This window comes from Apus apus, chromosome 11 (assembly GCF_020740795.1).
Source record: "Apus apus isolate bApuApu2 chromosome 11, bApuApu2.pri.cur, whole genome shotgun sequence".
NCBI lineage: Eukaryota > Metazoa > Chordata > Aves > Apodiformes > Apodidae > Apus > Apus apus.
In genome coordinates, this window is record NC_067292.1 from 17,732,755 (window position 1) to 17,748,292 (window position 15,538).

The window sequence follows — 15,538 nt, forward strand, 5'->3', positions numbered from 1 at the left end:
CCTCATTGGAGTTGCCCTAGATCCATAATCTTTAGCAGACTACCAAAATGCTAAATTAAATTTTAAAAGGGAAGTAATTGGGAAGTAATTTAGACTGCAAGACAAAACTGGTTTGAGAAAATTTGCTTTAAACTTCTAATAAGTGTGACATATGTTCTGTTTTTTGTTTTTACAGATTACCTTTTTGCCTCCAGAGTGGTTCGTTATGGCAGCCTCCAGTGAACAATGAAATCCTTTGACAAATATAGATGCCAAAAAGCCAGACGAAAACAGTGGCCTTGTTGCATTTTTACTCCAACACAGTGAAATGGTGCTCTTTAAGTTTTGTTACTGACTCTCACTGGAAAAAAACGAACTCCTGACTGGACCTTATTTCCCCAGCCCTCTCCCAGTGTTCTTATGGATGCTTGACACAGTGACATCATGTAGTAGGCCCTGAAGTGTTGTCACAATTAAGTTGCAATGGTTTTATACACTTCCCCATTTCCCAACAGCTTTCTGTCAGTTCTGCATTCTTTTTCCTGGGGCCTGATTTTTCCATGTTACTGGTTAGCAGATAGGCTCGTGGCCTCTTTTGTTCCCACCACCTATGAAAAGCGTCAAAGAGCAGATGATCCGTGTTATTTTCATGCCCTCTGCATCATTATTACCACTCCCATCTACTTGGCACTGTTGGTAGCCTCTCTTCCTTTTGCTCTGATTGGCTTCTTGTTATGGTCCCCTCTCCAGTCAGCCAGAAGGCCATATATCTACTCCAGACTAAAAGACAAGAACCATGCCAGTGGAGCCACACTGCTCACTGAATGGAAGGCTGCAGGGAATGGGAAAAGCTTCTGCTTTGGCAGTGCCAATGTTTGCCTGCTGCCAGATTCTCTGGCAAGATTTAATAATGTTTTCAATACACAGGCCAGGGCTAAAGAGATTGGCCGGAGGATCCGAAATGGAGCAAGCAGACCACAGATCAAAATATATATAGATTCTCCTACCAACACATCCATCAGTGCAGCAAGTTTTAGCAGCTTGGTCTCCCCCCAGGGTGGAGATAGCACTAATCGTACTGTTAATGCTGGCATCAAAAGGACAACATCGATGGAGTATAAGGGAGACAATTCTGGCTCAAACAACAGTGACGACAGCAGAGAAGGTAAAAGTGGAGCTGGAGAGCCAAATGAGGGAGAAGAAAACACCTGCATTGTCCGCATAAATGGAGAGGATAATGGCCACGTGTCAGACACAGAAACAGATACCGTCAATGGCCAGGCTCATGCCAGCGGCCCAGCAGAGCCCTCCCTGGAAGGTGATACTGAGATCTCAAAAACCCCGAACCACAAGCAGAAGGAAGGAGATTCTGGGAGTTTAGACAGCTACTCTGCCTCACGAGAGTCCTTAGTTAAAGTTCGTGTTGGAGATGGCACAGTCGACCAAAGCACTGTCAACAACAAGCTCCTCTACAAAGCTTCAATCATGAAGAAGACTTCAGTGCGGAAAAAGAAACATACAGATGAGACCTTTGATCATGAGATCTCTGCTTTCTTCCCTGCCAACTTGGACTTTCTGTGTTTGCAGGAAGTGTTTGACAAAAGAGCTGCAGAGAAATTGAAAGAACAGCTTCATCACTATTTTGAATACATTGTCTATGATGTTGGGGTCTACAGTTGCCACAGCTGCTGTAGCTTTAAGTTTGTGAACAGTGGTCTACTTTTTGCCAGCCGCTATCCTGTTATGGATGCTGCCTATCACTGTTACCCCAATGGAAGAGGAATGGACTCCTTGGCTTCCAAAGGAGCCTTGTTTCTCAAGGTAAGAGCTTTTTTTGAAGCCATAAATATTGACTCTGTGTATGTGACAAGTTACAAAGTTATGTTATTTTCCCTCATTTCTGTCACAGTTCAAGAGGCAATATTCAGATCTAGATTCTGTGATGGTTGTGCATGAAATAATTTGGAACTTTTGGAGGTCGAAGTGTCAAAATTGGAATTGTTTTCATGTAATTTTAGTTTCTTTTCACAGAAATCTCTGTAGTAAAATGCACAAATTCTCAATTTCTTAACACAAGTATAGTGCAATGGGCATTACTGTTGGAAAACAGCTGTTTCACTAACATCTGAAAATTTTTCCTAATGTTAGCAAAATACATCACATGCTCAAATTATATGCCTTATCTAGTGCATGTGTTCATGAGACCTCAACAAAAGCCATTAAGAATATGGATTATTTATAAGGATCAGTGGGGCATTTGTACCTTAGCAATTTGTAAGCAAAGCAAAAAAATTTGGTATTGTGCCTTGCATAAACAAAAGGAAATACTAGAATTTGCAGTCTGACAGTAGATCATTATTTCATATACATTTGATGTAAACAAAAGCCTATCCATATCTGAATCCAGGTTTCCAAAAACTTGATCTAAGTTTTCTGTGCTGTACTTGTCTGTTTATAAACAGCTAAAGTTTGTTGTCTTCATCGCAAAGCGCTGCCTGCAAAAAAATGAACATACTTGCAGTGCAATATAAAGCTTACCGGGGTCACAAAGACTACCCTTCACTATATGCATATATTGGGCATTAAGAGATTAAAAACAATCTACTTTCAACTGCCCATTGCTGAGTCATTGATTTGCTACCCTGCTAGGCAGACCACAGTGTCTCCATTTCTCTTGCAGAAAATTAAGCTTCTTTTAAAAATTCCACTGGGATGATGAACTTAATTATCAATTTGAGTTGTTAAATAATGTTACAGTTGAACAGGGAATAGGGACCAATGATTATCAAGATTTGAAGACGACTACATTCTTTTAAGTATGGAATTCTGGCTGAGCTAAAAGACCATTCTTCCTCATCTCTGTGTCATTCTAACATACTGTAACTTATACCCAAAATATTTTTCAGTCTGAGTAAGGTCTATCCTGATATTAAATGAGTTTCTGTCTAAATTGTACACTAAGTGATCCTGGGTAATTTCTTTCTTTTAAAAAAAAAGGAAAAAAAAAAAAAAAGAGAGAAAAAAATTATCTATTTAATTTTACTTTTGAAACAAAGTAGGTTTGAAGGTTGTTTTTCATGATGTAGTGTTTAATTAGCAACTCCAGAGACAAAAGGTACATTAAGTAAAAGCCTGGTTTGTTTTTGAAGTCAGTGAGAAACAACCCATCAACTTCAGAAGTCTTGAAGTCTTCCACTGGTATAGCAGCAAGCTAAAACAGTGTACTTTAACTGTGGCTGGAAGGTGTAATTCTAGCCAGTGCTCTGCCATCCAGAATGGGCAGTTTATATCACTGCTTTTAGAAACCTCTTTTACTGACTCTTACAATATTTTCTATGTATATAATGTGTTTCACATGATTTTTCCTTTTGGAAGAGGTTCCATTTCCAGTGAAGAGGAAATTATTTTCCACTGCCCCTTCTTCCTGGCCCTGCCTTCACCATCTAGATTGTAAAGTTCAAGTGGAGATTTGGAAGGATTTAAGAGATATGCTTAGTCATACAGAATTGTTTTACCTGAGAGACTTACACAGCTCAAGCATTATTAGTAGTAGCTATAATAACAATCAGCTCTTAGGTACTGCTTTTCATTCATATGTCTCAGAGCGCATAATAAAGAAAGGTCAATATCTGCTTAATAGAAGGAGAAACTAAAGCACAGGAAGGTGAAGTGATGTGATTGTGGCTTAACACCTGGGGTGTCACAACCAAGGAGAGAAGTGGGAAGCAAATTACTGAGGCTTTTAACACCGTTTCACATTATTGACTTCATGCTACCCAACAGCTATCTGGAGACCTGTGCAAAGAAATTTTGCTAGCCTTGGTCTGTTCTCTTCCTAAAGATGTCTTCCACAAATTTTTTCTGACAGGTTTTTGCATCTGTATAGGCTGATGCTTTCCAGGTCAGGATGAAGGCACAAGGATGACATAGTTGTGGGTAGCTGTTGTGTAATGCCCATTTGCTGCATAACTGGAGGACTAATTTACATTCAGCACTTTGATCTCTTCAAACTCAGACAGCATTTCTGTCTCTAATCTGAGGGTCTCATTGGGACGTAAGAGTGACACGGTCACAGAAAAAATAGCACATTAAAAAGGGGGGAAATGTCACTTGCATCTAAGTAACTGTTTCATGTCTAAAGTGTTAAACCACTGTTCCTAGTTGCTGCTAAAGACTCAAGAGGAGAAGTCAGCAAATAAATAAATCAGCCAATCCATTTTCACACTTTGTCAGTCTGGGCCCTTGGGAGACTTTGCCGTGACTCTGTTCTAGCACCGCATTTCACATTAATTTAAAATGCCTAAGAAAAGAACCCTTCAGTCTGCCTTTTACGTTTTATACCTCCAATTGTCTCTTACTGCTGCTGTGCTACAGACAGAGGAGGGAAGTGCGACTGACACAGATGCTCTTCTGTGCTGGTGATTCTAAATAAAAAGCTGGCTTGTATGTAGCTGTATATAACATGATGCAGATCCCAGTGTTCTTGGTTACTCTGCAACTGCTGGTTTGACACATACATAATTTTAATTCAAAACCAGTGGTTCTGAGGATTTCAAAGGGAGTTTTAAAATACATGTCCCTTTCAGAAACTGGATGAGGATTTTCAAGTCAGATCAAGTTTAAAAGGTATCAGTGAGTACTGTGCAGAAATTGTGTAATGCATCACCTGTTTGTAATTTACTAGAAGGTTTCAAAACGTCAGCATTCATTTTTAGATAGAGTGGCCTTAGTTACACTGTCTTTCAGGGATGTAGTGTAAGTTTGGGTAGCAGTGTAATAAAACCAGAAAATCCTTAGCTTGACCTGATGAGTTATGGAATTGGAGAGCTTATCCATATTCTTCCAGATGTATCAATGTAATAAAAACTGTCCCTTCTGCTGACACATTTTGTCTGTCTCTTACCCTGAAATTGTCAAAGCTGTAACATAAATCTAAGCCATACAGGACACGTAGATGCATACTTGGAGTAGGGAGGTGAATGAAAGAGGGATCGTTCTCAAAATGGCTATTAACTTTGAGTTCTGGAGTGGTTTGCCTCCCACCGAGTCTGGGAGGTGTGGAAGTATGTTGCATAGAAGACTGTTCTTACCACTCTTGGCAGGAAATTATTCTGGTTTTTGGCATCTGCCAAGAGAGAGAATTTTAGCAAAAGTAAGAATTCTTGCTTAAAACACAGTACGTGAACATAGAGAAAAAGGAAAATCTCCATCTGATGTGAGTAGCTCGAACAGCTAATAGTATTCTAAGAAAATCAAAAGGGATCAAAAGGAAAAAAATGTCTTGCAGTTCTTGCTACATTTCTGAAAGATCCTGCATTTAATTAATATTAATTCCTGAGCTTATTAACAGATTTACTTTTCAAATTCCCTGAAAATTACTGCTGTTCTCAGGAAGTACAGTAATTGTGCAGAGAACATGTTATTATTAATTTCTTAAAGGAAACCTAGCAACCTTTGCTTAACTTCTTTTCAAAAGAGCTGACATGGTGGTAACAGATGGTAGAAGGAGCAGTAGCTCTGATTGCAGAACTGCTTTGAAGCAGTTTTCACTATTTGCTATTCTTAAGGTACCTACTCTGTATGGTAAAATGAGGGTTCCCTGACAACCTCTGTGAGTCTCCTTTTTGATGTTACTGATGCAGATAAGTTTTGCTTGATTGATTTAAGCAGTCTTTACTGTCCTGTGCCAACGGCTGAGCGTGAAGGAGCAACTTCTGCTATGCAGTTGCACAACATATTGAGGGGAAGCTTTTTTACCTAAGGATTACACAGAAAAGGGGAATGGCTGTTGTCTGACCCCAGAAAAAAATCATTCAGAGGTTTCAGTGGTTAGATTTTCTTGTTCTTGATCAGTTGTCCAGTATCTGCAGTTATCCCAAGATGTACAAAAGAAATGTCTAGTTCTGTTCACGGATTTGTTTAGATAACTCTAAAGCTGTGCTATTTAAGTCAGGAGGGTAACCTAAACATTTTCCACATGTTCAGTTTCTGCTATTAAATGTTAATGCAGGAATTGGATAGAGTCCAATAAACTTTTTTTAAAAGTAAAAAAAGACCCTACCATGGCACTGTACCATGTTCCTTCACTTTGATATAATTAATGTTATTGATCATGGGGACAAATTAAAACTGTTGTGCAGAATGAAATACAGGTTTGAGAGAATGTGAGTTGTGGGCTTTATCCTCTTCAGAAGAGGAAAAGCCCTTCATTCATGGCACCAATTTACAGCCACTTTCTCTCACACATAAGCTTAAGGAAGCTTTGCCAAATAACTAATTCTCTGAGTTCATGGAACAATAACTGTTGTCACATGGTAGGTGGGGAAAAACAGGGTTCTGAAATAATCAAGTGCAAATGTGGCTAGAAAGAATTGCAGAGCACCAAACAGAATTTTGAGCTGATCTCTATAACATCTTAAACTTCTTTACTTTAATATGCTTAAATAATATGATAATAAATTAGTAATTTAACTAATGGTTGTTCTTTAGAAGCTGCTGCATATTGATTAAGGCAGGGATATGCAAAGTCCTAAAAACTAAGACAGATCTTTTTACACAGTGTTTAAGCTAACAAAAAACCTACCAAGTATAGGAATAAAATGCATCTTTCTTGGAAGTTACCACTAATCTAAGTAATCTCTGTGACAGTAAAGTTTGAATTGTCAATGTGAGTAGTTGCAAGTTTGCCTTGGAATCTTCTCTTAACAGTAACAGGATCGAGGGCTTGGGCACATGATTTGACTGGCTATTCAAGTAGGTTTCTTGGTGCTGCCCCTCCTGTTTGTCTTGGAAAAATGCTGAAAAGGAAAAAATGGTCCTGGAGGGGGTAAAAATCTGGGAGATTACAGAAGAGTTGTACTGCAAAGACAGGTATCTTCAATTTCTTTCTTCTCTTCCTCACTGTATTGTTTGCTCATTATAATTACATAGGATGTCTCTAATGATATTCCCACAGTAGTTGAAATAGGGAGGCCCAAGCAGTGTCCTGCTACCAGCATGTAAGAGCATCTTGGAGGTCTCAACCACGAGTGCATGGAGACAGCAATACTTGTGCACCTACAGTTGCTGTATCTGCAGTAATTCAGTTGAATCTCATGTTCCTGGATTTTTAATGGAGCCTCCCTTGAACTTAAACAATACTGGCTACATATGGCAAGATGAATTTTTCTGTGGGTCTTTGGGAGTGAGTTACTGTTGCATCTACTGTAAAGTAAAGGTTGTGCCCTGCTCTCTTTCTCCATCTGAGGTGTTTTATTTCGAAGACAAACAGTACCTTGAGGTTTAGATGATGTTCTTTACAAAGGCAGTGTTCATGCTTTTGTTTTCAAGGAGAGAGGTGTTTTTTTTCACAGAGCATGCAGGTGTGCTCTTCAGCCTGGCTGGGTTCTTCATAATATGAACATTACCTTGTTTCTTGTCATGACTGTGAATCTGTTTGCTATAGAGTTATTTACTTTGGAGACATACCCTCTTCAAAAGAATAATGCAGGAATCAGTACTAGAGTTCATAATTATTCCAGTGGCAAAACTGACACCTTCATGGTCACGAACAAATGGTTTTGCACATTTACAGACCAAGATGTGATTCAACTATAACTGCTGAAGGTGGAGCTATGCTGAGCAGCATCCCATCTCCCTGAAGGATTCTTAATGTTACATTCAGATAACTTGCCTTTCTCAGCTTTGGGTTTATTGGCTGCATATAGGCTGTGGGATGATAAACTCTGTGGAACACTTTTTCCAGGAGTATGCCAAAATTTTAGCTCTCTTCTGGTTTGTACACCTGGATTTACTTCCCATGGAGGAAGAAGCAATGGCATATGTTGGGACTCGTATGTATATAAACCCTTCACATTGGAGGGTACACATTTAAGAAACTGTTTACTTAATATTTTTGAATGGCTACCTCCTGGAACCCTGAAGCTTCTAGAAAATGTCACTAAAGTCCTCCTCATAACAAACAGTTTGGTTTTGACTACACGTTATTGGTCATTGTTTGAGAATCTAGTTTCATTCTTTAATTGGATGAGATTTCTCATGTATGGCACGGTCCAAATTTTTAGGCATTAAAGAATTGAAGCATTTCCTTCCAAACAGCTGATGGTTTATGAACACAGCAATGGCATGTTTGAAGCTGGTTTTTAAGCTGGCATTGAAATACCCCTCGTATTTAAGCAGCATTTCCTTGTTTTTTGTTTAAGTATCTGTTGATGCTTTTCTTGACATCCAGATGTAACGGAACTGCTGGGACAGATGTGTGTAAATATATACTCTTAAAGATGAGATTTGTCATGTTTGCAGGAGTATGGTAAGCATGAGATGTGCAGGTTTTTCCAGTTAGCTCAGAGAATTCCCATGATAGCAAGTAATGTGATTGAATTTAAAGCTATTTCCTTCACTCTAGCTCTGAAGTGTCAACTGTTGCTACTTACTACATTTTTTTTTTCTCATCAACAAGAATCTATATATACATTACTCCTTAGTCCATGCAGGACAAGTTTTTGATACGTGATTATAGGAATATACACAATTTTGTATAGTCCAGCACAGTATCAGCATGGTCTCTCCAACAGATTGTACTAATAGTCTATGGCATAGAGATGAAATCTTTTTATTAAAAGTACTTGATGTAAAGTACTTTTGTGTATTTTACACAGTCAGTACTCTGAAAATAAAAATTCAGAGCTGTCTCTTTTGCACTTACTTAATTTACAGGCAGGGGACAAATGCAAATATGTAGCAGTAGAAACTGGCATTTTTAATTCCAAACACAACCTTACTTAGCTTTGCCCTTTATGGAAAAATGGTTCTTTCTCATCTGTAATGAGCTTTTAATGCCCTCTCCACCCCTAACAAAATGCAGTGTTCAGTGGTGTAACAGGGATCAGAATCCACTTCCAATCATTTGACTAGTTTGACTACTTAACATTTGCAAGTGTACTGAGAATTGCAATATACTTTGCATATTTCATCATAATATTGAAAAATACTAATTTGTTTCTGTATAATTGGGACAATTCATTAAGAACACAAATGTGTTATAATTTTACCTGTCAGTAACATCAGAGGATGTTAACAGGATATGACATAAAACCTTTTCCTCTTGTAATGAGTATCTTATTTTAAAACATTGGGAACTGATACATATATTTAGCTACTACCTTCCCATAAATTTTCATAGACATGTAAGAGTGGTACATGACACACCTAAGGCTAGAGAATAATTTTCAGAAAGCAGTAGCTGAAGTAAGGGGTAATTCAATGCTGAAGGGTAATTCAATGAGTGTATTGGTACAGAGCTACCAATGTAGAACAGCTGAGGTGAATGTAAGTAAGTCAGGCTTATGGGGAAGGAGCCTTTCTGGCTTATTTGCTTATGTATATTTTCTTAGTAATATGACTTTAGAAGTTTCTTCTGTATTAAGCAGCAAAAATTATGCTATATTTGTGAAATGCTGACTTGGTTTGGTGGAAGTGGAACCTTTCTGCCAAGATCCACGTTGCAGGCTGAAATGAATGCTCCGTGTTGTTGTGTCCTGCAGGACTGCCACGTAGCTGCCCAGGCCAAGTCACCACAATATAATATACCCTTGAAAATGGAACAGTCTAAAAGTAGCTACAGTATTTGGCCACACAAAGGAATGTGTTTATACAGAATTATAGGGCTTGTAATATTCCAGAGGTCAAGTAGTTTTCCTGTTCATAGTCCTTGTTCATTGGTGAAATACCAAATTAGACTGAATAATCAGATTTTCCTTACTATTTTGTTTCAAACCATATTTAATACACTAGTGCTTGTACTGTAGCTGGGGACTGACTAGGTGGCTAAAAGGATATTTATTTTCTGTCCTAGTAGTTGTCATCAATATTTGTCTCTATTATGTTTAAACTCTAAATGACTTGGTGGGTTACATCAACACTGCCATTCAAAAAAACCAAACGCCAAAAGTCAAAGAAGTTGGAGGAACTGTGAAACCTGGGCAATAAGCTGCTTTGGATGTACTGCCATGCTGGCACTTTCCAACGAGGTTCTAATTAAGTTAATGGCTTCAGCTCTTGCTTTGGAGCTTTTTTTTAATGAGAAGTGTTTATGGAAGCTCCATTCCTTTTCCCCTCAGGGGTGTATGTAACACAGCATTGTTCCTAGGCAGTGCAGAGCCTTGGATCAGTGTCCCCCTGTGGTGGCGACCCCGGGGGGCATTTGTTGTGCTCCCCCCCTGCATGTAGCAGTCTTTCTTCTAGGATACTTCTTCTCATTCTTTGATTGTGGAAGATGCGAAGTCCATTTCAGTACAAATCTGTGCACACAGGGACACCAGATGATACATATTTATTTATGATTAATAGAAATGAGAGTGATCCTGTGCATAAATTGGCTGATGCGTAAAAGGCCTTGTCAGACACTCCATTAAGGCTGCACAGGGAATTAATTCTAAAACCAATCTGAGTTCTTCTTTTCCTCAACTGACTATAATTTATGTTTGGATGTTCAACATTTAGATTTTAATCTTGTATGATTTTTGGATAGAGACACTGAAAATTAATGCATCTGCTTTAGTCAATAAGAGAATTATAAGCAGCACATTCTTGCTATAAGGCAGAAAACTTTACATGCAGTATTTTCGTTGTGGTTTCAGTAGATGGCATTGAAAGATGTCTGGCATGCACACTTCCTCTGCACCAAGACACACTGCAAATTTGTAAACTAATAGAGACTTTACAATATATAGCTTTCAGTGTTGAAGAGAGAATATAATTTTGAGTTATCTGGAAAATCTGCCTGCTGTAGATAGTGGAGAACATAAACTAATATTTTCCCACTTTTCTATTGGAATGTTGCACTAAAAAAATGGAGAGAACATTCCTTTTGCTTCACCTCTGTCACTGTGATATACTCACACTAAGGCAGCCTAAGGGCGGGAAGAAAGAGGCCTGCACAGCAGAGCTTCTGTGGAAGCCAATAACAGCCATCCAGCAGATCAGCAGAGCCTTGGAGACTGTGAGGTTAAGAGAATCCTCTGGTTTAGGGGTAGATCTACCAGTTGTTGCATTTGTTTTTCTTGTGTTCCTCTGCCTTCACCCTCCCTGAAGCAGGTTAACTGCATGGGAACAGCAGTAAGAACACCATCAATACCCATTTGGAAAACTGTCTAAAAGAGGACAGAACAGGCTGAAGTCAGAATAATGCAAGCTGTTTGTTAGGTACTCTTCTATCTGGAACGAAAAATGAAAGTTAACAAGGCATTGTTGAGGACAAATTACTTCCAAATTCACTTACTGCAAAGCTGAGCTTCCAGTTATAAAATGAATCAGATTTGGTTCAGGTTCTTGGATAGCTGAAAAACTAGAAAACCAACCAAGCTGACAAATTGTGTCTGTATGAAATGGAGCTCAGCTTGTTATTTAGAGGTGTCAGATGAAATTTGTGCCTAGCCTTGTGAAGGAGAGTCATCTGTGCTTTTGTCTTCTGAGCTCTGGGTACAGCTTTCCTCTGGACATTTTCTTTAGCAGTGTATGCAGTGTTGCCATGTTAACTGTCAACAGGAAAATCATACCCTCAAACTAACATTTCTCACCTCAATCCCAATCATGATTCCCAAATCATTGGCAATTTTGATTTGCTGCTATTTAAGTTCTGAATGGCCAAAACCTTCAACAGAGTGGAAAACCTAAACCAGAACTTGATTCTGATTTGCTTGTATGCCTACTAACAAACACATTTTTAAAAGACTAGCATATGATATAGATGAGGAATTATACTATATTCCAGCTTCCCTGGGAGCCCTGCCTCTGCTGTCTGTAAGAGCAGGGGTGCATGTTGTGCTTTCTTTTGGTTCACAGACATGGGGCTGCTGCTGGGAGCTGAAGAATGTAAACACTTCACTGAGACCTAGCAAAAATCTCCAACACCTTTGTAGAAGAATGTAGAAAAATCTATCAAAATACAAAACTTTCTGTGGAATGGAGAAAACATTATCAAAACCAGTGTTTATTTTGTGTTTCATGCTTTACCCCAGACTCCCTTGGAATTTTTTCCCTCTGCACTCTTGTCTTATACAGATACCAAGAACTAGACTGCTGCTAATATTGGTATTATGCAGCATTTCAGTGGTGGGCCTGAATCTTGCACGTGGACCAGAGCTGCGATGCAAAAGGGTGGAAATGCAACAGGGACAGACAAGCAATGGGACTGCAAAGAGCAGGAGAAAGTCAAGTTTTTGTGAGTGCTGCAGGTCAAAATAAAAATGCTGAAGTACTGGTGATCAGAAGGAAGTCAGTGGGGCCCCAGTAAGCCCTGTGCATCTCTGGTGGTTTTCTCTGTGTGTGTGTGTGTGTGTGTGTGATTTCAAATTGGAGCTAGACAGAGTGGTGAAAGGGACCAAGGCTGCGTACAAAGGCTGCCCAGCTAGGGTTGGAAATGGAGTCGTATGAGCTCTTCCATTAATCACCTTGTTATTTCTTTCCCTTCCAGGTGCAAGTGGGAAGTACACCTCAGGACCAAAGAATTGTGGGATACATTTCCTGCACTCACTTGCAAGCTATTGCAGGTACTGTCCTAATTTACATATCTTAGTTTTTTCACTGTTTGTTGGCCTGTCATGTTATTCTTGTGCAAAAGCAGCAAGCATTGCTCCTTCAGTATTTCTGACAAAGAGCAGCGTGCATTGCAAAGAGCGGTGAAATACCCAGGAAGAGCAGACAAGTGTATCCCCAAACCTTCACATTTTCAATCATGAAGTAATTAAGTATTATAGGACACAAAAAATAGCTGTTAAGCACTTTTCTTCTCTTTGCTCCCTCTTAACCAAATACTGTTATTTTAGCAAATACATTACTATCATCATTACTCAGCAGCATTTAACAACTGGAAGTATCAGCATATAAACTAAGATTTCTTTGTACGTAAGTAGGGCATGGGTTTTTCATCAGAAATCAGCAGCTGGAATAAGCCCAAATTTTGTTTTTTGACCTCAGATTTTAGGTGTAAATGGCTAGCAAGCTAATACAGTCATTGAAAAATTCTTTTGGTCATGTTTAAAAGCAGTTTCTCTACTGCATTTACTAGAGCACTGCACAGCATGTGTCCTATGTCCTTTGTTTCATAGAATAATATTTTCCAAGGTCATTAGAGATAAATAAAATGCAAAAACTCTTAGTAGGGTGTGGAAGGCTTTTTCTAAATAATTTTAACTGAATTACCTTTAAAAAAGAATGAGATGTACCTGAATAGCAGATTTCTGTGCTAATGAGATATGTGGACTCCACTGCTTCCCATGACCAGACTAGAATTTCTGTCAGGTTGTGGTAGAGCCTTCTCCTCCTCAATCATTTTGTGGCCTCCTAGGGCCTTTTTTTAATTCTAGTATCCAAACACTCAGCTCTCCTTTTAATATTAATATTCAGAACAATACTGAAGTAGAATGGGTAGCATTATCTCCCCTTCACAACCAAGTCCAGAAAGCAAGGGGAAGAAAAGTTAGTATCTTTAGGTTGTTTTATTCCATTTTTAGTGTTCTGATGCATACAGTTTGAAATCAGGACACTTCTTCATTTTAGCTGTTTGCCTCTACACTAATCAATTAAAACTGACATACTTTAAATTCTTGGAGATGTCTATGGAAAATTTTCCATGTATCTCTCCAATCTTTTGCATCAAAACTAGGAATTCTTAATTATTACTACACCTGCTCAAAGTAGTCATAGTAATAAAATAAAAAGCCAAATCTCCAAACCTTTATTTTGTATAACATCAGAATTTACTTTAGCCAGAGGGGTGGATATCCTTGGTTTTACTTGATTCAACTGCAATTCTTGTGCTCCTGAGAACTGGAGAGCAGGATATAGCCCCCCTAGGCTGCCTGCAGACTGCATGTACACAGCAGACAGAGGCAAGGCAGTAATGTATGAGAAACGGATAGATGGTGGAACTGTGAACCTCTGCGCTGCAGCATGTCAGGGGTAGCCCACTCAGGCAGCCAGCATTCATCCTACTTTGTCAGTGCTTCAGTTGCAGAGACACAGACTTGGGAACAAAACTGCCAGTCCCTGAAGTGCATTAGAGAGACTAGGTATTTCTAAAGAAGATTCATGAATTTTTCAGCTACATTTTAACAATGTAACGTCCTTCTCTGGTTTTCTATTTTTAATTCTGGAATTATGGTAATACTGTGAGACTGCAGGTGTGGAGCTGAGATTCACTGCTCATTCTAGTTTAAGTTATAAACCTCCATTTTTAGTCCTGTTCCTTTCTACTACCTAGTAATGTATTCTCACTTAGTCTTTGATAACAACATTGTGAAATCTGTAATATTTTAAAGAGGAAGATGGGAGAGGGAAGTAGAATGGGGAGGTAACGTTCTATTTTCAAAGTTATCCTAAAGCTTCTTCAAGGGTAAAATGCAACTTTTCATTTTCCTACTTATATTCTTGCTCCATATTTTTAGGCTTTTCTGGTTCGAACTACCTTCAAATAGAGCAGACAATGATTAAAAAGTTTAAGTCTCCTTTGACACACCCTATTAGTTTATGTAATGGAAAACTAAAGTTTGTAAGTTTTTCAGAGCTGTGGTTTCTGCATTGTTATCATCTGATTAATAACATTTCACACATTTAAGAAATTATCCAAAAAACAGTTCAATAATGTAAAGATATTGTATCTATAAATAGAAGCACTTTTTAAAAGGTTAGCCATTTAAATAATCTTTTCATACATGGCTAAGTGCAATTTGCCTTCCTTTCTAGGACTTATAAACTTCAACTTGACAGTTCTGTTACTTTATGAGAATTAAACGAAGGGATCCAACCGGTTATGGTTAGTGACACACTACTAATGCTGATGAAGAGATGTGCTGGCTCAACTCTGTTCTGACCAATTACTATTTTTTCAGGCCTGACATTCACCCTTCTTCAGTAAAACTTAAGATTAATTGTAGTTTATCCTGTCAGTTCTCTACCTATTACCTAATGGTGCTGTGAGGCACTAGGCTGTAGAACAGATGCGTTTCAGTGACAGATGAAGGGATCCTTTGATGAGACTTGAGTGTAATTATTTTCCAAGGGCTGTTACATTTACGTGGTTCTTTTATGACTGTTAGCCAGTGATTAATGTTCTGGACAGGTTTTGCTGCCTAGAATCTACCAACCTCCCAAAGCTCTTTGAGCCATGCCTGTCAAGACACTCCACCAAATCATCAAAAGGGAGTAGGCCTCAAGCTACTGCAGCCCAGGTCCAGATGATGCTGCATGATGGATGGTATCTCATAACTTTGTTCATGTCCCTGTTTTGCATTTAGTATCTAGTCATTAGCTGTACAGGTGCTGGCAACAAGCACTTCTCTAGCACCAGTTTCAGGTTCTTCAAGCCTACAGTTTAAGCATCACTCAGCTCAGAACGGAGAGAGATTCCTCTGTGTTTGAAATTGACTCTGCAATCAGGAGTAACTTCAGTGCTAAGCATCCTCAGGCAGTGATTCTGCATGTTCCTGAAATAGCAAAGCTGGTGCATCCCCACTGTGGCAGCCTGCCCTTGCCCCCTCCTCTCAGTTGTGCTGACACAGCT

General features: G+C 38.9%; 1 protein-coding gene and 1 long non-coding RNA gene across 4 annotated transcripts in view; one reads left to right on the forward strand and one right to left on the reverse strand.

Annotated features, from left to right (window-relative positions):
- SMPD3 (sphingomyelin phosphodiesterase 3) overlaps positions 1–15,538 on the forward strand; it is a 94,356-nt gene that overhangs the window by 61,764 nt on the left and 17,054 nt on the right. For all 3 annotated transcript variants that reach the window (XM_051629080.1, XM_051629081.1, XM_051629082.1), the window contains exons 2-3: positions 176–1,800; positions 12,452–12,527. In XM_051629080.1, coding sequence (XP_051485040.1) covers positions 463–1,800; positions 12,452–12,527 — 1,414 coding nt within the window. In that variant the 5' untranslated portion in view covers positions 176–462. The remainder of the gene's footprint in view (positions 1–175; positions 1,801–12,451; positions 12,528–15,538) is intronic.
- Positions 1–15,538, reverse strand: part of LOC127389023 (uncharacterized) — a 78,915-nt gene that overhangs the window by 36,762 nt on the left and 26,615 nt on the right. The gene's annotated exons all lie outside the window — the stretch shown is intronic.